At 50.1% G+C, this 27149-nt stretch overlaps 10 protein-coding genes across 10 annotated transcripts; 8 read left to right on the top strand and 2 right to left on the bottom strand.

The window, feature by feature from the left end:
• Nucleotides 1–1256: 1256 nt before the first annotated feature.
• Nucleotides 1257–3195, top strand: N7515_000652 (uncharacterized protein; the record flags this gene model as incomplete). Its single annotated transcript, XM_056661396.1, has 3 exons — nt 1257–2463; nt 2526–2754; nt 2856–3195. 3 exons carry the CDS (start codon nt 1257–1259, stop codon nt 3193–3195), a joined length of 1776 nt encoding a protein of 591 aa, XP_056526562.1.
• A 367-nt stretch (nt 3196–3562) lies between these two features.
• On the top strand, nt 3563–7935 carry N7515_000651 (C-5 cytosine methyltransferase; the record flags this gene model as incomplete). The annotated part of the gene is made up of 5 exons (XM_056661395.1): nt 3563–3719; nt 3792–4189; nt 4254–5803; nt 5866–7569; nt 7635–7935. The coding sequence occupies 5 exons, from the start codon at nt 3563–3565 to the stop codon at nt 7933–7935; spliced, it is 4110 nt and encodes a 1369-aa protein (XP_056526561.1).
• Nucleotides 7936–9198: 1263 nt separating this feature from the next.
• N7515_000650 (phosphatidylinositol 3-kinase VPS34) lies at nt 9199–11990 on the bottom strand (the record flags this gene model as incomplete). The annotated part of the gene is made up of 2 exons (XM_056661394.1): nt 9199–11830; nt 11887–11990. 2 exons carry the CDS (start codon nt 11988–11990, stop codon nt 9199–9201), a joined length of 2736 nt encoding a protein of 911 aa, XP_056526560.1.
• A 282-nt stretch (nt 11991–12272) lies between these two features.
• On the top strand, nt 12273–13710 carry N7515_000649 (uncharacterized protein; the record flags this gene model as incomplete). The annotated part of the gene is made up of 3 exons (XM_056661393.1): nt 12273–12573; nt 12637–13479; nt 13529–13710. 3 exons carry the CDS (start codon nt 12273–12275, stop codon nt 13708–13710), a joined length of 1326 nt encoding a protein of 441 aa, XP_056526559.1.
• Nucleotides 13711–14322: 612 nt separating this feature from the next.
• On the top strand, nt 14323–15248 carry N7515_000648 (uncharacterized protein; the record flags this gene model as incomplete). The annotated part of the gene is made up of 2 exons (XM_056661392.1): nt 14323–14452; nt 14560–15248. 2 exons carry the CDS (start codon nt 14323–14325, stop codon nt 15246–15248), a joined length of 819 nt encoding a protein of 272 aa, XP_056526558.1.
• A 1476-nt stretch (nt 15249–16724) lies between these two features.
• N7515_000647 (MARVEL domain-containing protein) lies at nt 16725–17451 on the top strand (the record flags this gene model as incomplete). Its single annotated transcript, XM_056661391.1, has 5 exons — nt 16725–16787; nt 16839–17010; nt 17067–17251; nt 17307–17353; nt 17418–17451. The coding sequence occupies 5 exons, from the start codon at nt 16725–16727 to the stop codon at nt 17449–17451; spliced, it is 501 nt and encodes a 166-aa protein (XP_056526557.1).
• An 821-nt stretch (nt 17452–18272) lies between these two features.
• On the bottom strand, nt 18273–18540 carry N7515_000646 (uncharacterized protein; the record flags this gene model as incomplete). The annotated part of the gene is made up of 2 exons (XM_056661390.1): nt 18273–18419; nt 18472–18540. 2 exons carry the CDS (start codon nt 18538–18540, stop codon nt 18273–18275), a joined length of 216 nt encoding a protein of 71 aa, XP_056526556.1.
• A 145-nt stretch (nt 18541–18685) lies between these two features.
• N7515_000645 (uncharacterized protein) lies at nt 18686–19188 on the top strand (the record flags this gene model as incomplete). The annotated part of the gene is made up of 3 exons (XM_056661389.1): nt 18686–18782; nt 18838–19018; nt 19107–19188. The coding sequence occupies 3 exons, from the start codon at nt 18686–18688 to the stop codon at nt 19186–19188; spliced, it is 360 nt and encodes a 119-aa protein (XP_056526555.1).
• A 1863-nt stretch (nt 19189–21051) lies between these two features.
• N7515_000644 (tRNA threonylcarbamoyladenosine dehydratase) lies at nt 21052–22907 on the top strand (the record flags this gene model as incomplete). The annotated part of the gene is made up of 3 exons (XM_056661388.1): nt 21052–21408; nt 21479–21581; nt 21649–22907. 3 exons carry the CDS (start codon nt 21052–21054, stop codon nt 22905–22907), a joined length of 1719 nt encoding a protein of 572 aa, XP_056526554.1.
• A 2030-nt stretch (nt 22908–24937) lies between these two features.
• Nucleotides 24938–26479, top strand: N7515_000643 (poly(A) polymerase; the record flags this gene model as incomplete). The annotated part of the gene is made up of 1 exon (XM_056661387.1): nt 24938–26479. One exon carries the CDS (start codon nt 24938–24940, stop codon nt 26477–26479), a length of 1542 nt encoding a protein of 513 aa, XP_056526553.1.
• Between the last annotated feature and the right edge of the window lie 670 nt (nt 26480–27149).

Here is a 27149-nt window from a genome sequence, read left to right as displayed (position 1 = left end):
ACTGACAGGCATCTAGCCATGTATCTATCACTGGACGACTGGTCATATGGCTATCCCCGTGAAATCCTCTCTGTCACAAATCCTCTCAATACTGGTATCGCAGCTTTGATGTCGCACACTGGGGCTTGAGGCAACCATTATGGTATGGGAAATCCTACTAGTACTGTACACCTATGGAGGTGGAAGAGTTCAAGTTTCTTGGGATGACAGACCCAAACAACGGAACTATATTGAATAGGAAATTGTGTCTAGTACCACTGGCATGCTTACTGCTGCCTTTCCATAGGCACTAATCAAACCAATTTTTCCTTGTTACTCAAATGGCTCAAATAAACCTTGAAATCACATGTAAGGAAAAGGATAAATAAGATAATTGCCATGGGAAGGCAAATTGAAGTCGATAGTATAGGGAAGTACATCGGGGTAAAAGTACATCCGGGTGAGCCCTACGGTCCACGGATATGAATTACCCGGCATGCCGGGTACTATCTCCGTTTACTTTTGGAGACCCGCTCTGGGGGTTAATCTCGCTAACGGCTAAATTCCGTCCCACGGGCCCTAACTAAGTTAAAGGCACTTAGTTAGTGAAGAGGGGAACGCTCAAGGCTGTGTGCTCTGAGGCACACGGGTCGATTCAGCAGATACCACCTAGCATAGACATCGGACCAGAGGTTGGGCGCTTGGCGAGCGCTTGCGCACAAGCAGTAAAATTAGAGATGTGTAGGAGTGTGTTTCTCAACTAAGGCTACCTCGCGACAATAACTATCTCCAGCTCATAACTTCTGACATAAGGAACGTGCACGTGAGAAATCAAGGGAGTGGAGACTGGACAGGAGAAGCATGCCTGTAGGTTGGTGGGGGGTCCACATGGACCTTCCCACTACATTAGTTAACACTTAACAAGCTTTACAACTTTGGCGAGATGCCCCACTTACACGCCAATGGAATTATTTTCTCTCAATAACCGGAAGATGGCCGATAACTTCGCATAAGATACGAGGCCATACGAAAGTCTTGTTTTTCGCCCCAATCAATTTGAAAGTACGTAATAATAAAATGCAGGGGCACGCCACTGCTAACTAGTGCTAAAAAAGTAGAGACGTTCGCATTGACTTCCACGCATATCCACTTTCTCTCTGCACTCACGGCCCGAAGTCACCTCCCAATCTACCGACCTCGGAAGTCGAGAACACTTCCAGTCAAATTCCTGTTGAGGTGTCATCAGTTAGTCTCAGTCTCAGTACGCTTTATTCAACATGGAAATTGAGTTTGTGAAGATCCTGCCTCGATTTCATGATCTTATCTATTATTCAAAGGACCTCGACAAACTTACGGATCTCCCTGTCCTTGGGATCCTTCATTTCACTTTTCACCCCGGAGTTGACATTGCTGATACACAGCAGTGTGCGGCTGCCTTGTGGAGGAAGTCTTTGAAATATGTTTCGACAATCCCTGGATTTGAAAGGCTATTGTGGTCGCCAGTGAACGATACTAGTACTTCCGAGTCGTCATGTCAGCAGGTCGTCGTCTTAATCCAGTGGAATGGCGTTCCTGGATGGAAGCTGTTCCAGCTGTCCCTCGGATTTAGTATGATGCTAGGCTATATTTCACAAGCCTCAAATCGTTGCATTCAATATACTCTGCCGCTGGAGATACCGAGCCCATGTTATCTGGAGCTAGTATCCTTTCAGTTCCCAGCTACGCCATCTACCCCTCAGGTAGATGGAAGGACAGGGTTCAAAGTTCAATGGGATAATACTTTCTCGCCGCCTTGCCAAGCTGCTTTATCTGAGGCTGGATTGGTGCACGCCGGTGGAGAGTGGCTAGAAAGAGACACTGCTTCTGAGGATCCCTTCTTTGTCGGCCTGCTTCTCTGGAATTTGGGGGCGGGAGGCAATCAAAGTATTCTTGTCAATCGTGTATCTCCCCTCGTCGAGAATGCGTCGTCAACAGTGTCCCTATGCACAAACCAGTTGGCTTTTGTCTCGCCTGATGATGCATCTATACTTCAGCCGTCTGACTCTTTTACGGGCTGTGAAATTTCCAAAATCAGACATCCAGCTTCTCAAAAGCCTGTGCAACCAAGATACAGCCTTCATGAAGATTTGGGGACTCCTGGTACTAGTGTTGGGAATGACATCTGCCATGTGGAAAGTATGTCGCTGGCAAGACAAATGCCCCCTGAGCGCATTGCCGCTGGTCCGGCTGGGGCTTGGTATAGGGCGTCAACTATCTCTCAACATCATATTCCGCTTCAAGCTAGGCTTCAATTCCCGTGCCAGGGCCGTATAAAAACTGGTATATACATGATTTCTTTCTGGGCACGACGCGGCAACCAGCATGTACAAAGCTCCTTTGAGGCCTTGCGGATGAGACTTTGGAAGCTGGGTGACTGCCAACTCCTTAAATGGGGCGGGGATCCAGTGAAAGAAATGGACTGGGCCAAGATTCTGCTTTTCATTGGTGAGTGTCGTCAAGGTATTTTGCATCGTGATTAATGGGTGATACTGACCTCCTTCTTTAAGACCTTTCAAATCCCATTCAATCCAATGAAGATACATATTCTCTTCTGCAGCAGTATCTTCAGGAATTTTCCGAGACATCTGGTGATGACATACAGCATCTTCAGCATAGAATGACCGCTTCTCCACAATTCGTTGGAAAGTGCAGTGATGCAGACATAACATTTTACGAAATGCGATCGGATGAGAATGACCGACGTGCATTTAGTTATGCCATGACGAACTATCGAGAGTACGTTCTTCCCTATACTGCAGTTTCAAATCTTGTTGTGTTCAAAGTACCCTTCCTCTTGGAGGATTAATTGCTAACATTATCATTTCGACTTGATCTAGGACTTTGAATCAACAAGTCAGGCGGGGAAGCAAATCATCCCCGTGGTCAGCTCTCGAAACGAGATGCAGTTCCTGGGTTCCGGTCAATCCTCGCTTCACTGGAGGTGACGACATAGGGCCACTCAGTTTCGCGTCGGTATTCAGTCCAAAGAAGGAGGGAGCCAGAGAAGAGTGGTATAACGACTTCGCCGAGCGAGCTCAAACTCAATATGACCTCCTGGGTCATATCGTTGACTTGATGCGAACTTTGTGTACGAGCATCGATGACTACTATGCGATTTTTGAGAACGAAGATCCCTGGATGGAAGCAGATAAGCTGGAAAAGTCCAAGCGCACATAAACCGGTGGAGGCTGAACATTTCATTCCCATTTTCGGCGGACTTTCAACAATCTCCATAGTCTAAATGAGGCTTTTTTGCATCGGAATTGATGGCGAATCACAAATACCAATAGAAATCGTAATGGAAATAGAAATAAATAATTCAAGTCCAGGGGATATACTTCATCGCAGGGGTGTTTGTCATGTTGGGCTTCGTAATTCGAGAGATTCAGAAGTGGCAGTGGTGACTCTCCTGCTGCTAGACGTGCCCAGAGCGAATGATAATGTCTCCCATGCACGTCTGCTGCACAACCTCAGGAAATGACGTCTGGGAAAGTTGGTTCCCTGGATCAGAGCCTTCTTGAGCAATGGAATCACACGTATTCGCATGCTTGAGGGCATGTCCGATCGAATACCTACGGTCTACGCCAGAGTAAAGAAAGGGGGCGGCGATGAGTGCAAGATAGAGAGGCAGAATAATGGAAAAGTGAGAGAAAGGGAGGAGGAGCAGCGAAGACGGGTCTTTTATGTCGGCGGCATTGAAGGTAGGTTACGTGACGGCGTATTGGGGCGCTAAACCAGAAAAGGCAAAACTAACTGCATACAGTAATTCACAGGTCCGCCGTTTACACTGAAAATCACCGGTCAAGGTAACCAAGTTCCATCATTCCAAGCCACGTGTGGTCTTCAAGACGCCATTGTGGGTAAGTCAAAAGTTTGGGACAGTCTCCTCGTTCAGGGACCATATGAAGAATGTGAAGACGCCGCAGGTCTCGATGTCGACGTCCGAGGAGTCTACAATTGGCTCCCTGAATGTGGAACAGCGCTGGGATCTTTGTACCGCAGGGAAGATACCACCGCCAATAGGCCTCCAGTATTCCTTTTCCTGGACCCGGCTAAGATTGGACCACTTGACGAAGATGCCTGTGTGTTTGCATTTGAACACAACCGTCGAACAGGATATGATGCAAGAATGACCATCGCTGAGTTATCCCCAACCTGGAGAGCATGGGATGTAACGTCGGATTCGCAACGTGTTTCTGCTTCCTGTCGCCAATGGGCCAGCTCCCAACGTGCAGTTCGTCCTCTGTGACGGTGAACACATCACCCTCGACACCTTGCAGCCCGGAACCCAAGTGTCGATTGGAAAGCATGGCTGCCATAATGCTTCTGTGACCCTCGCTTCGCTGTCAACCTCTACAGCCACCATCAGTCTACCTGACGTAACTACCTATTGGCAATCATGGGATCCGGAAGCCTCTGCGAGAGAATTAAAGAGCCTCGCTTGGTTGTTCCCAAAAATCTCTGCATGGTCCGAGTTCGAAAACTGGAGCGAAATCCTCTGCCCAGGCTCCTCGGACCACTGCCATGACCTTCATGATAACTGCGATATTTGCAATCCTCCAGGACCTACCATGATTTGGGTCCGGGACAAGGCTAACCGGATGATTCCCTATGAGAACCCCCAGGAGGCTGCATTGTACGAGCATGCCATCAAAACCCGGCCCTCGCCGTTCTTGGTGTCCAGAAGAGTCAACGAGCATGGAGATGCTGAGTTGCGATTTACCCTCAATGTTCAGGCCCTGACGCACCAGGCACAAGGGATATTGGTTGGTGCCGCAGGCCGTGAGGCGGTCAAATCTCACTGGCGACTACTCCCACATGCGTACGATATGAACCACCGCAATCCGGCTATGTTTACCTTGATGAACAACAAGAACGATGCGTGTGCACTACAACCTCCCAATTTCATGTTCAAGCTGCGGATAGAACAACTTCGTTCGTTGAACTGGATGGTTTCACAAGAAGCTGCCGACATGGAACCGTTTGTGGAAGAAGAAGTCGAAGAGGCAATCCTTCCGGTGATGCCCTGGCGCGCTGAAGTCAAAGCAACCATGCCAAAAGTTATCCGCGGTGGTGTGCTAGCTGACGAGGTTGGATATGGAAAAACGGCCATCGTCCTTGCACTTATCGATGCTCAATGGCTGGAAGACTACAGTCGCCCCGTTGAAGGCCACGGGCTGATCCCCACAAACGCCACATTGATCATTGTCCCCAACAACATGTTCGATCAGTGGGTTTCCGAATGCAAAGAATTCCTTGGAAACAGGTACCGTGTCTTGGTGATATCGACAACCATCAACAGAGTCACGATCTGGGATGTCCAAGATGCCGATATCGTGATTGTGCCATGCGATATCCTAGGCGGCGATGCTTATTATGACCGACTGCAAAGATTTACCGGTGCACGGCAGATTTCCCAGGAACAAAGAGGACCATCAGGTAGAAACTTCGAAAGCTGGTTCAATGACGCTCGTGCTTCCCTGCGAGAGTCTGTTGACATATTGAGAACGTCGGGCCCTGAGGCGATGCTTCAACAATTGGAGGCCCGCCGTCGCCGAGTGCAAGAGACACAGGCCAAGCCCACTTACGTACCTTCCCAACACCTCGGTGGCAAAGCGTTTGCCGCAGCTGTTGCTGCAGCTAATCATGGCCCCGGAACAAACCATGGCTCGGGAGCAACTGAGGATTCGGATTCAGGGCTTGCTCCAGGATTTGACGACTCTGACGATCCCGACTATTCTAATTTGGACCCGCTGCCCCGTGCTACAGGCCAGCGGAAGCGAGGGTGTGCGAAGGTCCAGCTGAGAAACGGCGAAAGATCACCTCGTTAACTATGGAGAAGAAAAGCCAGTCCAAGCCGAAGGCCGTTACCGATGACCGCAAAGAATTCAACATACTGAAAGGCCACGATCAAGACTGGCGGACTGTTAGGGGCGCATTTTTCCATGCCTTCAAGTTTAATCGTGTGGTAATTGACGAATACACATATGCCAGGGGAAAATTAGAGGCATCCTTGTCCTCATTGCAAGCGCGTTCTAAATGGGTGCTTTCTGGAACGCCTGCTCTTGATGAATTTGCTGATATTAAGAGTATTGCACTTTACCTCGGTCTCAACCTTGGTATTGACGACGATGGTGATTGTGAGGGGCCGACAAAGAACCTTAGACTGCGAGACATTCAAAGAAAGTACACTAAAGTCGAGACTTTCCAGTCTTACCAGGCCCCTCGCAGCAATGCATGGTACAAAAGGCGCAGGGAGCTTGCCCAAAGATTCCTGGACCGCTATGCGCGCCAGAATGCGTCAGAGACACAGAAAATTGAGTGCCAGCAGACTCTTGTCATGATTGATCCGTCCTCTACTGAGAAGAAAAACTACAACCGGCTATTTGACGCATTGGAAAACAAGACGAAGAGTGTCTCCGGGCCGGTGAACAGCATCTTGTCAAGGAATCTGCCTCCCAAGGAGTCTCTTATAATGTGCAGTGTGATAACCCAGGTTGGGAAACAGAGCTGGATCCCCACACAGAAAGCGATGAAGAATGCCGACACTCAAGCGTTTCAGATCAGAGCCAGAATAGACTCGTTGATTAGTGAAGCTGTAACATTTTGGCATAGGGAACCGGAAGGACCAAAAGGCAACCATACAGCAGCAGCTTCCAAGAAAACCACGCTCAAAGGAAAGGGCAAAGCCACAGAAACCTCCCCGAAAGACGTTTCGCCGACAGGTTGCCGAGACTCTCTGATTGCCGTGACGAAAGACGAATTTGAGGTGGGCCTTGGCGAAGACTTCGTCAGACGTTTGAGGTTGAGCTTTGATTCGTACGACGACAGGAAAGTTGTTGAAGAAACTGGAGCAAAGGTCGACGGACTGTATCAGAAAGCCTTGAACACGGTCAGGGTCTGCAGCGAACGTGTCAGACCTACAAACCGTACGGGAATCGATGATGCACCTGCCGTTGCAGCGTCAATTGTTCGTCGGGATCTAGGAACTGAAATCATTGGTCAGTTGAAGCAAGCGGCCAAATCGTTGCGTCAAGATAGATTCAATAAACATATGCTTCGGATATCCAGGGGAGAAATCCCTCGATGTGAATATGAAGCCTGCTCGACGTCGGAAGTGGACGCAAATATCAACATTATTGAAGTCTGTGGCCACGCTCTATGTGGACATTGCCTCAAGACTGCCAAGATGACCAAGTGCTGCCCTGTTGACGGATGCAAAGCCAAGTTTGAAGCATCGAAGGTTATCTGCCGTGACGATCTAATCAACGAGGGTACAACCAGGAGCTCCAAGCTGGACCGGCTCGTCCCAATTATCCAGAACATTCCACAGAATGAGCTTGTCATTGTTTTCATTCAAACATCCACTCTGGTGCTCGTCACATCCGATGCCCTTCGGAATGCTGGGATTGAGCATCGTAAGATCACCCACAGGACCAGACGGATCACTGACTTCACTGAGGGGCCCAAGCCGAAGCAAGGCTCATCTAAAGCCCCTCCACGCCCCAAGGTTTTGCTTCTGGGACTCGGCAGCTCAATGGCTGCTGGATTGTAAGTAGTTTTCCAGTTCTCTTGACATTGGAAGTTGGTCGACACGTGATTGCTAACTGATTCAGGAACCTGCAATGTGCCAACCATATCATCTTTTTGTCGCCACTGATTGCCTCTACCCAGAGGGAATACGATTCCGGCATGACCCAGGCAATTGGTCGTGCGCGCCGTCACGGGCAGAAACGACCGATCCATGTTTACCATCTCCTCATGAAAAACACGTATGATGTCAGTGTCTACCAGAGCGCCCACGGAGGCAGGCTCGTTGAGCGTGACGGTGTGCCGAAATTGGTTCCAGAGAGCGAAGTTAGACCCGAAGACATCAAATACGAAGGAAAGGAGATGCCAGTTAAAACTGGACGTTAAATGCACGGTCTCCAAGCTCTCAAGTGGCTCACTCCTGCTTTGACTGCTGCAACTTTGGGGTCGCCGGTTGGGTGCCCAACCTTGGGTGGATTTTCTTCTGTGGCCAAAACTGTATGAGTGTTTTTTCTTGTGACCAAAAATGTACACAAAAGCCTATGTAGGATTTGCGACCCGATTGGTCCTCATGTTGATTAATGTCAGAAGATATGTCCAGTGTAAATGTATGATGTTACATAGCCCTGCTCTTGCTCTTCCTGACTTTTGTAAGACTCCTGTTGATACAAGGCACTTGACACCTGAAAGAGCAGGATCTACTCCGTATGGGCCGCGAAATCCTATCATGTATCTGTCTGTGCCTTTCTGCTTCCCACGCCCGGGACAGATACTCTACAACCGCCTGAATTCCCCTTCTTGCGATTGTCATTCTTGCCGCATTAGCAGGACCTTCAAGAAGTGAGAGTTCGGCCTTGGTAGCAGTGTCTTGAAGGTAGTCGTGGATGTTTGCGAGTAGGCCGAAGCGCTTTGGGGTGCGCCCTTCGTTATTCTTGATGATTCCTGAATCGGGAGGCCGGCCGCTGGTGGTTCACCTTGTGGCACTTCAGCTGATCTTGGAGGCACCCCAGATGCGCCTTGTGTTTTGTATGTGGGTGTTTTGTATGTGGCGCCTAAGGACGAGACCTTCCACCATGTCACGCGGCACACAACACACACAAGGCACAAGGCCCATCTGAAGTTCCTTAAGAGACCAGGACTTCATAACCTGTTGAGAGTAGTTAATAGTATCTAGTGTGTTGGAAGAAATGATGTGTATAAGTTTGTGACTTGGATTGCTTGTCTTGAACAATTTTAGACGTTGAGATGTTCTTCCATTCGTCCCTTCTTCGGAACATTCTGATGCCGCTCCGCGGTAGGGACCAGAGTGGAGAGTGGAGCTGACCCGTTAACAACCCGTGGGCTCAAGACTCCGGTATCTTGCAATGTTGACAAAATGATTACTATCTGGACAAAATCATCTAGACAGGGTGGGTATCTTGGCTTTTGTAAGTCCGTCATAATGCGCCGTGCTCCGTGAAACTGAAAATCAGAATCATAGAAATTCCACGATCCCATACCCACATTGCGAATGCGCCCCGTTGACTGCAACTTGGCTGGAAGACAGGAGAAAGGAGCGAATTCAAGCAACATCAAGATGAAGACCTCCTATAAGGCCCGAAGATCCAGCAAGAGCACGGAAAGAACATGCAGTCATAGTTACAAATTCAACTATGCCCGCCAGCCCTGCACAAAGTCATGCAAGCGATCAATCACAACGCCGAAGATTGCATTAACACTGTCAGCGATAAGTTGCTCAAAGTGACGAATGGCTTCTTCCTCAGTCATTTCAAGATGGAAGCGCTCCTTCACTTTCAGAACAGCTTTGTCGGGCTCCACGCGGATATCCGGGATATTAGCGTCCACCATCAAACTGAAGAGGTTGAGAATCAGATTGGCGGATTTGCGCAAGGTAGTGTAAGCAGTGTAGCAGTATTGTTTGAATTGCAGATAGTGGGGTGAGGTTGTGCCACCCATGCCCTCGACCATCTCCTTGCAAAGCTTCATCATGGGCGCGAAGGGCTTCGGGTCTCGACCAAGGATGAAGCCGAAATCTGCGTGGAAGAAATGGCCATCTGGCGCTAGCAGCAAATTCTCAAGGTGCCGGTCACCGACGCCGAGGAGGTACGTGATGACACAGTATCCTGCACAAGACTTGATGTATGTATCCATTGTCTCCTTGCGGACCCCAAGAGGCTCATTCTCGTCTGGGTTGTTGGTTCGTAGATATGCGAGGATGGATTTGTACTTGGCGGAAGCTGCGGAAAGGGAAATGGAAGGGATAAATTGCACAGCACCGGCCGTTGCGCTAGTTGCAAGAATTCGATAAGGAGTCAATTTCAAATCAAGGTTTTCCTTTTGCAGGAGGCGATCCATCAGAATGATAATTTGAATGACCAATTGGTCCTGCCGAAGATCATCGCCAACCTTGAACAGCATTGGATAACGGCGGTCATCGGCAGTTTTGAACGTGATAAGCAAAGGGGAGAGCGTGGATTTGAAGACGTTCGATTCGTCGGGGTATAGGCCAACCACTTGAACGTCGGGGTTCAAGGGCAATGACAGCGGCGGATCAATGTTGATGAGATCGTTCTCGGGATCCCGAAGATACTTCTTAAGCATTTCGATCTTACTAACTCTGTTCTCTCGAGAGAAGCGGACATCCTTGGCAATCTTAGAGAGCACAGCGACCATTTCGCCTTGATGTAGGAGTGCCTTTCTATGCTCGGGATGAAACTTTTCCAATTCAAGCATGAAGTAGTATTCAACCCGCGCAAACAGCCGACGCTGAACAGCATCGGCATCGTCAAATTCAACCATGAGATACCAGTGCAAATAGTTGCCAAGTTTGAAGTTATTGGCAGCACGTGAAATCAAGAAGTGGGCAAGAGAGGACTCTTGCGGAGCCGCGTCGGGATTATTATCAGGGGTTGCATCATATTTCAGAGCCTGCACCAATTGGAGAAGATACAGAAGCAACTCCTCGTCATCCGCCTTTCGCAGTGATTCCACGGCATACGAACGGACAGCAGGATTGTCAAAAGTAGGGCCGAGAATCTCGAGAGCGTCGTCAACATCAATCTCGGTCCACTTAGGAAACATCTCAGCAGCTTGCCGTGACTCCCCGACGTCCCGCCAGTTCACTGATTTGACAAATTTCGTCAAGGCTTTCTTCTCGCGTGTAAGATGATATCTGAATCGCCATACAAGATCCTTCTCTTCCGCAGTAAGGTCCTGCGTCGGTTCGTAAGAGATAATCATATTGAGATCATCCCTAATCTTTGGATTAGGCTTCAGGTCGCGATCCATGATACCGGTTCGGTGGCTTCGGATCAACCGTCTGTGCTTATCTTCACAAGGGTTTCCAATCTGGCCAACTTCTGGATCATAAATTCGAATGACATTATGGGGGTCGGCGTGCGCAATTCCCGGTCCAAATTGAACCTCTGGAACTGGCTTGAGGGTTGCATTGGGGTGTTGAGAAGCATTTTGGGACCAAGAGGAAATGGGTGGAGGAGGATACTCATGGTCGGCCCACACAATAGGATGATCGAAACGCGGAAACTCGACATAAAGATTGAAGTACTCATCTTCGAAGTCCTCTGTGTCGGAATCATCATCCTCGGCTTCGGTATGCTTTGAACGTTTTTGCAGAGTTGTGTCGAGTTCCAGGGCGCGCTTTTGGGCCGCTTCATCGGCGTTTAACTTCAACTTTTCCAACTCGCGGAAGAGTAGTTGATCCATCCAATCAACGCGTGGGATTTCGCCCATTTCATGTTTCTTGATCAAGATTTCTACCCGTTCCAATTCCGCCTCTTCAGGCGATTGCTGGGAAGGATCCCGAGTATTTGGCTTCCGACGCTTAGGTCGGGGGACAGATGGTGTGGATGTGGAAGCAGATCCATCTGCATCCTTGTGCAGGTGGACCTTGCATTTTTGTCTTCCCATCTTCAATTTCCCATCTTCGTCAAACAAACTGATTGTAGTTCCGCCAAATGGTATGTGCGTAATCCTATCGGCGGCGAGTGGAGAGAGATCAACGATTGTGATTGCTATCTGAGCATTACGCTCCGCATCCTTAATGGACATGGGCATCTCGAGCCATTCATTCCATACTCGCGTATTCTTGAAGGCCTTGTATCTTGTCTTCATCGGTACGCCCAGTGGCTTCGATTCCGACCATATCTGAGCAGTCACGTACAGATCGGACGCGGAATCTTGAACAGATGCGGTATGTCGCAGCTCGGCATTGCCATCGAGAGACGTATATGGGATAGGCTTCTGCTTTCCCTCCAACGAGCCGCTGTGGATGTGTTAGAAAGCTGCGGATTCTCCAGTTTCAGGGGATGGAGAACATGCATCTTAATACGTATAGGCAAGTCCACTTGGGTGGTCACGGCAAATGTGAACGCTTCCATCTCTGTCCCCCGTCTAGAGAGGATGGCAGGTTCCCACTGCGTCATGGCCGATAAGGAGCCGACGCGGGGAGGTCACGTGCATATTTTACGCGACGCGAACGTCGCGAAGTCGCGACAAAGTCTAACCCCCGTTCACAATCATTATTGAAACCACAGACCTTTTCATCCGAGTACATCCATCATCATTCTTCGTGATATGCTGTTTGAGATAACTTGAGTTACTTTGTTTGTGATCAAGGCTCAAGCAGTGGACTCGATCTCTCTTTGTTGAACTCTTCTTTGTCTCAGTCCTCGTCTCAGTGTGCACCCGAGAGTGTTCCATCGATTATGGCACCACCCACACACACGCAGCTGCACGAAACAAACATCCAGAGTGGCAGCCAATTGTCATCACCCAACGCATCCAGCTCCGATAAAGAGAATAGTCGACGACGTGCGAACAAGAGAAATATGACCGCGATGCCATCCTCGCGCCCACAGAGCAAACGGCAACGACTGACCGACCGCAACCCAAACTCCCAGTCTGGGCAGTCATACAATGACACTAGATACTATGACCCTGATCAGGATCCCGAAGAGCGTCGAATCGTCAGGAAGGGATTAAGAGACCTCGGAAGGGAACTAAATGGTTAGTTCTTTCCATATATGGACTAGAGACTACAGTGACCACGCTCTAACATCTATCGCAAAGACACCCGAGGCGAGCTCATGCAGCCTGGAAATGATGGTATTTTCAGCATTGTCGAACAAGCGAATCAGTTCTACGAAAACGTGAAACAGACCTCCGACGCCACGCTAGACTCACGCCTCCTAGTTAATGCCGCCGATTTGTCACACAAGAAAGCAACACAGCTTGCTCTCGGTGAAACAACTGCTGGTATTGATGTAGATGAGTTTGTCTCCAAGTGTATATCGTTTATGCGACGCGGCCCAAATAACGCGACCTCTTCAGCAAACGGAACCCAGGGACGCCGCGGGCGCTTCAGTCGAAGCCAACGGGACCCGGAAGCCAGCGATGATGATGATTCCGGCGATGCGATGAACTGGGACACGCTGGGTCGATTGGCCTGTGCTCCTTATAATGCTCGACCAGCCGTGTCCGGATGGTTGTTGGGCCCGCTATCGTTACAAAAACGTACGCGGCAGGTCAGTCAGCGGAGAGCGCGAGAGGAAATTGATCCGAGGCTGGCCGTGGGCCCCTCAGAATTGGCACAGAAAGACCTCGGCGGACAGGAGAACGCGAATCTTACAACGATCTGTTCCGAGATCAACAAATTGTTGGCGCGCACCCAAGTGCAGGGTCTGGAGAAAGCTGAAGCTGCTCTCCGTCGCTTAGGAAACCCCACCCCAGAGCAAGCCCAGGATATCATGGCTGCGCACAACGTGGCAGATGATGGCGGCGTTCCCTTGTTTCGTTTCTGCATCAACAGGAGGTCGTTCGGCCAAAGCGTAGAAAACTTGTTCTACGTGAGTTTCCTGGTTCGGGATGGCACAATAGGTGTGGACACCGACAGTCGAGGGTTGCCGACCCTTCGTAAGTCTCCTTCATGTTGGATAGTCGATCAAGCACTAATAGGATGCAGACGCGGCGGAACCATTCGCCCCCAATGAAGCCCAAAGGAAGGGTTTACAAAAACATCAATCTGTGTTTAGTTTGGATCATGAAACATGGTCAGATATCTGTGAAACATTCGAGCTTGAGGACTCGATCATTTCTCACCGCGAAGAGGTCGAGGGAGAGACCAGCACAAGCTGGTATTCCTAGACTCTGTCCGAGGACATGGTTCATGAGTCGATGTGTGTTTCACAAGATACCCTTGGTTTCGACTTGCTTTTGTAGATTTGTTGCTCAAAATATCCGATAATATCAAGCTCATACTATGGTTATAAAGCCCAGTAATACTGTAGTCATGATAGCGGCACATGATCATGATAAATGACGCCTGTATGAAATGCCTCAGAACAGTCACAAAAGTCGATTTACCGAGGAGATTGTTTCTTGGTAAGAAATATCCGACTTGATGCGTCCATCGCCTCCAGATTTACCCGAAAACAATACGGAGTAATTGCCCCTCAGGGTCGTCCAGCCCGGGCCCTGGATGATAAATCCGACCAGGCTCGATTCGAAGTGGAGAACATCGCAGCTACATAAGCCGCCATACGTCATCCTCGGTTCTGCGACCAACTCCATCCTTAGAACCTTTCCAGCTCCTGAATAAGTTGCAATTGAGCTTCTCTATTCTCTATCTGCTTCAATCTACAATTTATTTGAAGGTCCAAGATAATCACCAACTGAGACATCTAACGCTAAGAAGCGCAGCTCCCAAGCTCAAGAGATAAGCATTGACATACACGAAAAAAGCAAAAGCAATTCAAGATGCCACAGCTTTTCCCCGCCAACCCCTCGGCGTCCATGGTAATTCGCCATGTGACGCCCGACATCGTGACCATGAGTCTGCCATTCGCACGATTCGGACACCTGCAGTTTGGCGGACGTGGGACGCTGGGTAAAGTACCCACCCTTACAGATCTCACCCCACCTATCAGGCATACTTCGTCCGTCTGGTAGCAGGGGGATGATGTGCAGCCGACTAACATCCCTTGCATGCGACAGTCAAACTCTCCACCGGTTCCCTCGCAGTCTTCTCCCCCGTCAGCCTCACACCCGAAGTCCGCGAAACGGTCGAGTCCCTCGGCGGAAACGTCAAGTACATCGCCGCACCAGATCTCGAGCACCACATAAACCTCACCCCATGGAAGAAAGCATACCCGCAAGCGGAGATCCTAGCACCGGAGGGTCTTCTCGAGAAGCGGCAATCGAACCCAGAGCACCGAGACACGCCGTTCAGTTTTATTTTCAAGAAAGAAGATAAACTGCCGCGCTCGATCTCGAAGGAGTTTGATGCTGAATTTGAAAGCGAGTATGTGCATTCTCATGGCTCGCGCGAGCTTGTGTTCTTCCACAAGCCTTCGCGCACAGTCATCGAGGCGGATCTGCTGTTTAATCTGCCTGCTAAAGAGCAGTATTCTAAAAGCGAGGAAGGATCAGGGACAAATCTACTTACTAAGGTTGTCATGCCGCTGATGTCTGTCAAGCAGCCGTCGACATGGCAGAGACGATTCGCGTGGTACATTCTCTCTGCAAAGGATCGGACGGGATTTAATGAGTCTATGAAGAAGATTGACAGGTGGGATTTCGATCGCTTGATTCCGTGTCACGGGGATGTTATCGAGACTGGGGCCAAGGGAATATTTCGCGATGTCATGGCATGGCACCTGGAGCAGAAGAATACCCGGGATTGATTCTTTCTCCTTGTTTTGTCAAACCACCTGTTGTAATAGTTGATGATGTTATTTGACTCAGGCGTTGCGATTTACCTTCTACTTTTGTTTTAATTTTTCTTTTTTTTTACTGGGACCTTGCAGGCAGCATAATTTTGGGTTCTCCAAGGTTGATCGTCCACGGAGGTGTGGATCTGATACGCCCTCGCACTTGCGGCCATTCAATGTCGCTACTATTCATATCATTCCGACCCACTCACCCCGTGCCTGTACCTGTATGTCTCTTAAGCTTACTGCATGCACAGCATTCAGTTGAATTTCGAGCGATGTCTGCCTACTGCGACTTTTTGTAGTTTTCAACAGTAATCTGAAACTCCCCCGGGCCCCACGTCATAGGGCTGATAGAAGAGCAGGGGTCATCTGACCCAAAGTACCTGCCACAATTACGAAGTAAATATGACATCAGTGTCGTCGGAGGTGCAACATCGTTCATTCACTCTTCGCTATGAAAGTACGAGATTAAGTACCTGGCAATAAACAACTTTGTCAGGATCAAGACCTGTCAAATAGGCTGCCACAATGATCGCCCTCGAGTGGAGACCACCCAGCCCCGGATCAGCCCACAGCTACGTACAGTAATTAACTTTCACCCAATAGCCACTGAGATCTGCAGTCTTTTGACCACGGGACAACTCACTCAATAACCAAGCCACTGAAGCATAACGCAAGCTTTGAAGTACCTTCATTACTGTGTATCGCGCCAGCACATCGTCTCGGGAGTCGGGCTGCTTCATTTTCTAGCAGACTCCAGAGACCGGGTCTGGGTCTGGGGACGAACAGGGATGACGGGATGGAAAACAGGAGTGCCGGGTGTCACTAAGTTCTCCAGAACCTTCGTAGTAAGGACGGGAGGTACCTGTACCTGTACCTTATACGATGTCACTACTGTGGTACTTCGTATATGGTAGCCCCACTCCTTGCTCTGGATGCCCAGGATCTTGGGAGCTCAAGGACCATTCTCAGCCACAGTCCCCATCAGCGGTCAACACGTCTCAGCGTGGAAAATAGATTAGGCACGTTTTTATTAGTATATTTGAGCCAATCATGTCAATCTTCTGTTCGAATGTTAATGTATCTGGAAGTGATCTGACGACATCGGGAGGCTTGGATCGACTCTACTAGACTCTACTGGTCACTTCTAATGCAAGCTATGCTTTGATTTTTTTATTTTTACTTTTTTTTTCTTGTTTTACATCTTTACGATTTCCATGTTTGGCCCTTGCTTTAAAAGCGCACTGTCGCTGGCACTGGGAGTTTGCTTTACCTGTGCAACCCAGACAACCACACGTTAAATAGCTTCTCATTTCCCCCTCCATACATCCACAGTCCACGCTATCATCTTGCAGCAGATTGACACATCTCATTTCTTTATCCAATCACATATCTTATACTCCTACCTACGACTTCAAACGTTACTAATTTCACACCATCTTCACCATGCCCGTCATCTCTCGTCTGGCGTCCATCATCCTCCGCGTGGCAGAAATAGCGTTTGCAGCTGTGAGTAGTCCAGCTTGACACACTCATGAATATTGTCTAACAGTCTATCAGGTCGTCGCAGGCATCATCGGACACTACCTTTCCCAGGTCCACCACAGCAACGTAGATGTCGACTGGTGGGGCCAGTCACGATGGATCTACACTGAAGTAATCGCCGGTTTATCCATACTGCTAGGACTGATATGGCTGATCCCGTTCTCCTCCGGCTTCTTCTCCTGGCCCCGTACGTGTCTTCACCGTCTATCAAACCCGTGCACCCCATACTGACTGACAATCTAGTGGATATCATTATCTCGCTGGCTTGGTTTGCTGCGTTCGGTGTGCTTGTCGACACTATTCGTCACCTGCCGTGCGGCAGCATCTGGCATTGGCGCTTCAGGGGAGAGTCCATGTGTGGTCGCTGGAAGGCAGCTGAGGCTTTCAGCTTCCTCTCTGCTATCCTCTGGCTTGTCTCCGCCATCGTGGTATGTGGTGATACTGTGCATCATGGATCGGAACTACGCACTAATAAATTGTCAGGGTATCTGGTTTACTTTCCGGGTCCGTCACAACACCGTCGATGGAACGTAAGTAGATGGCACACCCTCCCCATGTCGTTGTTGTATTCTCTGATACTGACGGACTGAATAGTCGCCGCCGTCGCTGGGGCCGTTCTGCTGTCTAAACGGCTGTGGGCCGGAGCCTGTGCATGGGCAAGTCTCAACGCAGGTACTTCTACCACTGAGTATGAGCATTGCTATCATGCCAAGCTTTCACCAAAATGATAAGTGAATACTCGCCATGGGCATCGGCCCTTTCATGATGTTTATGAATCTATGATTCGTTGCTTTCTTGCTTTCTTGTGTTTTCCCCATATCCGGTGGCTCACGAATTGCGACTATGTTGATACCCTCCCGCCACCCCGGTGGAATAATCTTGTGCAAGCTTGGGGTGCGATTTGATTTGTGCTGTAAAGTCTTTTAGCTGCAATCTACACTCATTACATTCCGGTTCTTTGATCTGCGCTCTTCTGTACACAGTAGAGCTAGCCTAGGAGTAGCCGCTGGTCATGTTGAGGTCCACTATCCGAATGTTTATAGAATGGATATTTATGCGCATTCGCATCTAAGATAAACTGATTGTATAGTCTGATCACCATTGTACAGCTAACGTCAAATAATGGAGAACAGATCAACCAAGCGAGGAGAGAGCACCACCGCTGGACCACTACTCACTCTATGTGAAAGCAACGTTGATTCATGGATTTTTCGGGCATGCCGGTATATAGACTTGCATGAAAAGAGCCATATTGCCCAGCAAGTAAAGCCTGTCATTCTATCCGCAATTCTTGAATGGTCCGTGATCTGGGTGTAGCGGAGCCTACACCTACCCCCATCTTTGTTCGAATCGACATATCCGTGGTATCGGTAGCGATGCCTACTCCTTTAGTCGGAGGGTTGGTATGGCGTTGCCTATAGCCGGACTAAGAAGGGTATCGTGCCGTTATTATTGAGGCTGATCGTTGGCTGCGTTATTTGTCGTCCCCTCCTGCCCGAATTGAGTAACCTCACTATCACCGGCCGCACACCAGCCGCTCAGCGCAGCCGCAATGGTCAGGGTATAAATAGAAGTCCCCTCGCGCATCTCAATAAACTTTACCATTCATTTTCCCACACTGCACTCATCTCCTCCCATCTATTCTAACGTCCGCATCACCAAACCCAATTCGTGCATCATCCGTCAATTCCGTGGATCCCATCTCCAAATCCAGCATGTCGACGCTGAGCCTCAAAGCCCGTCTCTTCGACCAAGAGCGTGGCTTTCATAGACCATTGCACCCACGTGGCCGTCTCCGTCATCAGCAACACACTTCTTGACTGCGTCCCAGCTCGCCATCTTCATCATGGAGCTCCAAATCCATGTGGCCGTCATGGTTCGCCGGCAATGTGTTCCTCCGTGACTGCTACCCCGGCGATCTCCCACCCTTCCCAGCCGGGTTCATGACCAACGTGCTTTGTGCCCAAGGACGACTCCCCATGACCGAGTTCGACTAAGGATGCTTCTACACCAGGCGAACTCGGTCATGGGGGGTCATCCTTGGGCATGAAGCTCGTTCGTCATGAACCCGGCTGGGAAGTACGTGATATCGCAGAGATAGCAGACATGGAGGAACTCATTGCCGGAGAGCCAGATGACGGTGACATGGGCCCGGAGCTCCACGATGAAGATGGCGAGCTGGGAGGCAGTCAAGAGTGTGTTGCTGATGACGGAGAGGGCGACGTCGGTGCAATGGTCTATGAAAGCCCAACTCATGGTCTAAGAGACTGGCTTTGAGCTCAGTATCGACATGGTGGATTCGGAGATGGCATCAATGGGGTTGATGGATGATGCACGACTTGAGTTTGGTGATGCGGACGTCTGAATGGATGGCAGGAGATGCGTGCAGCGTGGGAAAATGGATGGTAACAATGCAGGCTCTCGTGCGATTGATGCTTAAAGTTGCAGCTGGCATTGGCAGCATGGTCAAAGTTCCCGTGAAGCATCATCGACTTGAGATGCCACGGTGAAAATGAAATGACTTCGAGTGCACGGTGCACCCATTCCTGGGACTAGGCAATATCACGTGCGTTGTCAGGAAAGACACGAATCAGGACCTTCAAGTGTGGCTTGAAATATCTATTTGCGCATTCGAATATCCGGCTAGCTGCAGCCTGCAGGCATATGTGCTGACCGGGGGCATAGGGGCCGCATAGCGTCAAGTGTTTGGACCAAGGCACGTTGCCTGCTAGCATTGACTAGAAGGCATAAAGCAGTTGGTCAGTGAAATGTTTGATAAGCGACATTCAAAAAGATCATGCAGTCATAAAGCTGCGAGGCAGCAAGGTAGCAAGCCTGTGAGATGGAGTGCAGTAGGTAGGGCTTGAATGACCGGGCTGGACTTACGTTGATCCGAAGTACCTCACGAAAGCATAAGGAAGTCTAACGGCATCGCATCCAGTTTCATCAGTGGGACTTCCACACGGACAGGGCCTGGACCTTGCAGTGTCAAAGAATCAAAAGTGCGAAGAGAGTTGAAGATGAGAAGAGGTGCAGGTGGGAAGTTCAAATGGACTGTCTCAGCAGCAGCTATTTTAAGTCAACATACTGCCCAGAGCGGTTGGCGGGCCGGGATTACATTAGTCCGGGGTGCTCCCCCGGTCATTGAACTCGGGCCGAAGGCGCCCCAGGATCAACATTATCCCGCACCGGTACCTACCCACTCCAATGAGAGGGCGGTGGATATCACTGAGGAAGCTCTGACCTGGTTGCGATGATACCCATCCCTACTGTACACATCAGTTTGGCCGGGGCTTGCACTTGCTGAAGAAGTGTGGCGTCGCTGATGGTCTACGAGTACCACGACCGTATATAAGACAACACGACAACGAGTCAACGACAACGAGTCAGCGACAACGAGTCAGCGACAACGAGTCAGCGACAACGAGTCAGCGACAACTACACCCGACCAAGGACGTCAACGACGACGACAACTACAGCGCGCAGTCACAAGTTGGATCACTTGGAGCAACCAGAAGATGTGATTGATTACCGCACCGATATTCTTACCAGATTCTAGCTTCGTTTCGGAACCACCGCTTGGCCCCTTGGACCAGGCTTCATCATGAGTCGATGGGCCTTGCATTGACCCAAGTATACTCCACAATGCATGAGGCACGTAAAACTGTTATCCGCGGGCAGTATTTGCGGGTACAAAGGTCATGGAACTTAGGTATAAGTTAGGTTCATAGACAACCAATGTAATATTCTTCTATAGGCACCACGTCTCATAAACCCACAAACCTGATCAGCAACACCCTTGCGCCCTGGCTGGAAAAGTGAAAGCACACATGTTCGACGGCCCTGTGGGGTCCGTCTATTTTGAGTATGGTCGATTTTTGTGGCCAAATCAGAGTGCTCCACTTGAGGCTTGGTACTACGCACTGACCCTGAGCACGAGTGAGCATTAGTCATTGGTCACGTGATAAAACTGAGCATGATCCCGAGGTCTGAGCCCGTGCTGACGTCCACTCTGATCCTGGGCCAGGCTTTCCGATAAACTTGGAGGAAAATCCCCAAACTCAAGTGGGTGAGCCTGAGCACCCTCATAAAAGCGGCGGCATCCTAGATAGGAAAGGCCCCACCCGGCAGACTTTATCCTGTCTATAGGCGCATATACATTCCGCTATAAGAGGCCTATGCCTGCGCCGGTCGACAATTCAATACGTAAGTACTTCCCGCATAAGCCATGACTCCCCCAGCATCAAAATGGTGGCAAGAGCCCAGCGATGCCGATCTTGACTATGGATTTGATTCTGACGACCTGGATACTAGATATCACGAACCAGATCGAGACAACCACGAACATAACACCAAGAGAAGAGGAACACAGCATACGGAAGATAAGGGTGTGATCGAAAATATGTCTTCTTGGCTCCAGCGTCAGGCTGGCTCGTCCCACGGACAGCTTGCGGCTGCGGCTGTTGTGTCGGGCGCAGCTGTCGCAGGTGCCATTTTCGGATACCAGTCATACAAGCGCAAAGGAGCAGTCCATGACTTGAAGGCTTCGATCCCAAGTCTCGATGATTCACATCCCGCGCAAGCGGTGGGTTACACCTGGATTTTCGCATCCAATTCCTAGCAGAAGACCAAAAGGCTGATACATCTGACAACAGCTCACTGATTTTGGCGCCGCAGCGAGTGGAATACCGTTGAGCAAGGAAGACGAGCGCAGCGCAGCGTTGGCTCGCAGAGCACAGCAGGGAGACTATGATGATGGTAGGCAGACCTTTTCTGTGATCAGCTTTTGCGAACCTTTCTCACTCATCCGGTACGACTTTGATAGACCTGATCCTTGAACAGCTTGCCCGCAACCGTGTATTCCTAGGTGATGAGGGACTTGCGAAGCTTCGGTCGTCATTCGTCGTCGTCGTCGGCTGCGGTGGCGTCGGCTCCCATGCCGCTGCCTCCCTTGCCCGATCGGGTGTATCCAAGATTCGCCTCATTGATTTCGACCAAGTCACACTGTCATCGCTGAATCGACACGCTCTTGCAACATTGGCCGATGTCGGCACCCCGAAGGTCCATTGTATCCGGAGGCGATTGGAGCAAATCGCACCGTGGGTCATGTTCGACTGTCGGAATGAGCTCTATGGGAAGGCCGCGTCCGAGGATCTCCTCGGTCCGTGGTCTTTGACACACGATGGAGAGGGCCGTCGACCAGACTTCGTGCTAGACTGTATCGATAATATTACGTCCAAAGTCGAGTTGCTGCACTACTGCCATTCGAATTCCTTGCCCGTGATTTCGTCTATGGGCGCTGGGTGCAAGTCGGACCCAACTCGCGTAGTGGTCGGCGACATCTCGCTCAGCACTGATGACCCTCTGTCTCGCAGTACACGCCGTAGGCTCAAGCTCCTCGGTGTTTCCTCCGGCGTTGCGGCTGTCTTCTCGACAGAGAAACCTGGCCCAGGCAAGGCTACCCTTCTTCCTCTCCCCGAAGCAGAATTCACCAAGGGTCAGGTTGGGGAACTTGGAGTCCTTCCTGACTTCCGAGCCCGCATCCTCCCAGTCCTGGGCACTATGCCTGCTGTCTTTGGTTACACCGTCGCCAACCACGTTATCTGCACAATCAGCGGCTACCCGCTTGACTACAATATGGGTGCCAAGGGCCGCGAGAAGCTCTACGACACCATTTTGGGCGCTTTACTAAGCTTGCATGAGCGAATGATCAAAGAAGTCACTGGTCAAGACACAGTGGGCCTCCGACCCCCTCTCAGCAAAGATGACATTGCATTCATTGTGGAGGAAGTGTACCGCGGGAAGAGTGTTGTCAGTGGCTTGTCTAATAGACTAGCTCTCGTTCCCTGGCAAACTCCAGCTCACGGTTGGACTATGGATCTGACCCTGGAGAAAGAAGGGCAGAAGACTATCCCGATGGAGATCAATGACTTGGTCTGTATGACCAAAGAGGAGGCTATTCGACATGAGAAAGAAGTGCTCAAGGGTGGCAAGAAGGTGGAAGATGTGTATGACGAAGCTGTTCTCCAGCGCATCAACCTGCGGAGGAGGGAAGCCGAGGAGTATGACCAGTACCGGGGATAGTGTAACTTGTACAAATAAAATAGAAGAACGCGAAAATGAACTTACGGTCTTACATTCACACGGACAAAAAGTCAGCCCCCACGTTTCCTTCGGAGTAAATGCTACCGGTGGGGTTGCTCAGGGCCATTTTTGCCTTTTGGGTTGTCTGACTCTGCGGTGACCGTTTCCAGGTATTTTGCGGGGATGCGGGCGTCGTTTCTTTCTGTCTGCTAACTCCATGCTTGCTGATTGGCTGGAGGAGGCGCTTGTGCTGCCCCCAGCGCCGCAAACAGGGAGTCGAACCCATGCCGCCACTCCCCCAAAGTAAAGGTTGTCAGGCCCCTAGTGCTAAGTGGGTTAGCAGGGCTGGGCCTGCACCGGGCTCCCATCGTATAACGGGACCTGCAGTATTGTTGGACATGCGTAATATTCTTGCGGAGTAGGCACCCTTCCGCGGGCCACTGTGGTTCCGGGGGATTATTCCAGGTCCCCGCAGTATCTTGATCTTTTTGGGGTCCTCGCCCCAGACTAGTAGTTTGAACTGTTGTTCGTTATGTCGATTGTTCTGGTAGCGCTCAGAGAGCGCTAGTATGCGGTCACTGAGGATGTGACGGAGCATAGTTTCCAGGTAATAGGTGATAGCCGCCGCTGGGCTCCAAAAGCAATTCTCCATTGCCCAAGGAAAACTTAGGTAGGCTTTCCAGATACACCAGACCGCTGTTTGGTATATCGCTTTCCATCTTGCCTTCTCATGCTTGGTTGAGGCGGGGCTGATCGCCGCCAGAGCAATCATTTCAGAGAGGGATCTGGGCTGGCGCATAGTCGTATGATGACCACTCACTCGTATCCGTTCTGATCTTCCCCCGGAGTTCCACCTGCAGCCTTGCGACTGGATTCGGGACGTTCCTAGAATCCTGGAAAAACCGGGTGAACAGACGTCGAAATTCCCGTATGTCCTTGGCCAGTACTCGTCTGTCGAGTGCCCAATCAAGAGGTAGCGGTTGATGGCGAGGAAGTTCGCAGACCGGTTCCTATGTACGAACCTGTTGTAATTCCTGCTCGATCTCCGCTACAAAGAGGTCCTGATGGGGCTGCTCTGGCTGAGAATGGTAGATGCTCAGCTGATGTGCTATTCTGATTGTCCGTTGGAAGGCACGACCTGACATGGGCTTCCCAAAGGCCGTGGGGTTGTCGTTCCTTATACGGGAGCGACTGGAAACTTCCTCTTGATGGGAAAGGGTCGTCAGTCCCTTTCAAGAGCGACGGGGTCGAAGCCTCTTTCAAGACGTTGACGTTCCGTTGTTCTGTCGTCGATGTCTCTTTCAAGACGTCGAACAGCAGGGCCTCCTGGTCGACCAGAGAATGCTACCAACTGTAAAGGGAAGAGATAAACTGATGTGTATTCTCTAAGGCTAGCTACTGGAGGGGAAAACAGGAAGGTGGGGCCACAGGCCGGCTCACGTGACAGTGGCCGCCCAGCCATTCCTCGGATGATCGGATCGCCCAGCCCGGGGAGGTGTGAGTGTGACCCACCACTTTCAGCCTCGGAGGCCTCACATGACCAACCTTCTAACTATAAGTTGATGGTTATGTCAGACTGGGATATGCTGAGATAAGGCCTCCCAAGGCCATAAACAGGAACCTTGGGGCTTGGACCCTTGGTTTTTGATGTGGTCTAGTGGTAATTAATTCCCATAGGTAATAGGTTATCCTCCTGCACGGCTGCACCGTACCTGCCAATACTACTCTTCAGAAACTTCTGCATTGTTGGCACATGATCACATCAACACTCGCGCGGCGCTTCCGGAAGTCCACGTATCAGTTTCCTAGAGACTATAATATTGGCCGCGCCACTCGAACACGAATCACGATCAAGAGTCGTGCACTCATCTCCCAAGATAGCGTCACGCATACGCAGGAAGGGGGGCAAGGTGCAAAAACATGGTCGCCAGGTCTACGAGTTTCTAAGTTCGCGGCTGTCTTGAGCACGAAGTGCTTGACTGGCTCACCCACACAGACGTCATCACAAGTCGCTCGCTCGTTAGCAGAAAATGGCGAAACAATCGGAAATTACAATTGACTTATCACCAGCCGAAGAGCTTCTGCGGAAACTTCTGCTCGACTGCCGGGATCACATCGTGTACAACAGCCATGACTCCACCAATCTCGATATATGGTTCGTTGGGGGCTGGGTTCGAGACAAACTACTCGGCGGCGAAAGCCAGGATATCGATGTGGCTCTTAGCTCCATGACTGGGGCTCAGTTCGGGAAAGCCCTCGACCAGTTTTCTCGCTCGGACACAGAGTACATCGCCGAAGCCCAGAGGCTTGGTTTGCCCCCAACCATCAAAGGGCTGCACATAATCAACAGGAATCCAGAGAAGTCGAAGCACCTAGAGCCAGGGACTATGGAAATATTTGGGTTGCCGGTCGATTTTGTCAACCTGAGAAAGGAAGTCTATAGAGAGGAGAGCCGGAATCCTCAAGTCGAATTCGGTACTACAGTAGAAGATGCTTATCGCCGTGATGCTACAATCAACTCCATCTTTTACAACCTGAACAGAAGAAGAGTCGAAGATCACACGCAGATGGGGCTATCAGACTTGGCAGCCGGCATCATTAGGACACCACTTCAGCCCACTCAGACCTTCATGGATGACCCTCTTCGGATCCTAAGGTTGGTCAGATTTGCCAGCCGGCTTGGCTTCCAAATTGATCAAGAAACAGCACAAGCGATGAAAGACCCACTCGTCCAAACGACTTTCAATGTGAAAATCACTCGCGAGCGAGTGGGGATTGAGATTGAGAAAATGATCAAGGGCCCAGATCCGTTGACCGCCTTTGAGTTTCTCTATGAAAGCGGTCTATATTCCCCGGTCTTCCTAGGTCCACCAGGTTATCTAAGCCAAGCGCTGCTACATGCTTTTCCTCGCAGCGAACCTGACATCCCATGGCCGAATCCATGGCCCCTCGCATTCAGGACTCTTGCGTTTCTGTTGCAACATGAATTCTTCTGGGAGTCTGAAGCACGGGAGCACATCTGGTTGATGGCGGCCTGGGCGCCGCTCGCACCACTTCGGATAACCGACATCGAGAAAGTTGTGAAGAGTGCAACCGGGGCAATCAAGACAACAAGCGAAACATCAAAAATTCTGGGCGATTGTCTCAAGAATATGGATTCTGTCCATGCGTCCGTCCGACAGGTTGCAACAGCTTCAGCCGGGATAACCCGAAGCGCTCTCGGCATGGCAGTCAGGTCCTGGGGTAGGTCGTGGAAGCTCCAAGTGTTGTACGCGCTGTTAGCCGACGCCATTTCTCAGGTGGTAGACGATGGCACCTTTGCCGACCTACTTGACGGATATTCAAAGTTCATGGACCATGTGTTTGATCAGGGCTTGCAAAACGCACGACTCGCTAAGCCTATACTCAACGGAAGCGAATTGAAGACCATCTTCAACCTCAAGCAAAGTGGTGCTTTTCTTAAGGTAGCTCTTGGCGGTCTTGTGCAGTGGCAATTTGATCATGAGCATGCATCGAAAACAGACGCCATAGAATGGGTACTCACGCAGAGAGAAAATTTTCATATACCATGAATTGCGACTTCTTGAAGCAACGAAAATACCCTGAGGAATCTCTTGATGTGCTCCTTATTCAATCCATTGGCAATCTGTTTTCTTTGCAGATATGTAGCATTATTCGAATTTATAGTTAGTGCGGACTGCGGAAATCTTGGCCACTTCCATTGAAATCTGATTCATTACTATACGATCTGTAATGGCTTCGACTTAACTTTCTGGGCCCTGGATCTGATGAGGAAAGACCACATGCCCCATGGTCAAGACCTTTGAGTAGACGTGGATGTAATATAAGACGTGGCTAATCAATTATGGAAAAAGAGAAACGCAGCCCTGGATGATCCAGCCCTAACAGTGACTCAGTGAGAGTGACAGCTAAAACAAAGAAACAACCAGAAAACTATAACTAAATGAAGCAGAATGATATGACAAGCCGCGAAACAGACAAGACCAACCGAGGAAGAAGACCGCGGTGTGCACACTGTTGGTATCACCAGCTAGGTCCTGTGTACACAGTAAAGTAAACAGTTCAACCAACAAGAACAGCAAGCCAGGAATTGAAAGCTCAACAGCGCACTCAGGAGGCAAGATATTGGGCTCCGCGACATTCCAAGGTTAACCTCAGAAAAGCGGGCCCGGAGAAGGTTAAGTGGATCCCGAGTTTATTTCCGCTTCACATCTTCACACT

This window comes from Penicillium bovifimosum (assembly GCF_028826915.1).
Source record: "Penicillium bovifimosum strain IBT 22155 chromosome Unknown utg000001l_segment0_segment0, whole genome shotgun sequence".
Classification (NCBI taxonomy): domain Eukaryota; kingdom Fungi; phylum Ascomycota; class Eurotiomycetes; order Eurotiales; family Aspergillaceae; genus Penicillium; species Penicillium bovifimosum.
The sequence above is the reverse complement of the archived record's forward strand: the minus strand, read 5'-3'. Positions and strand labels throughout refer to the sequence as shown.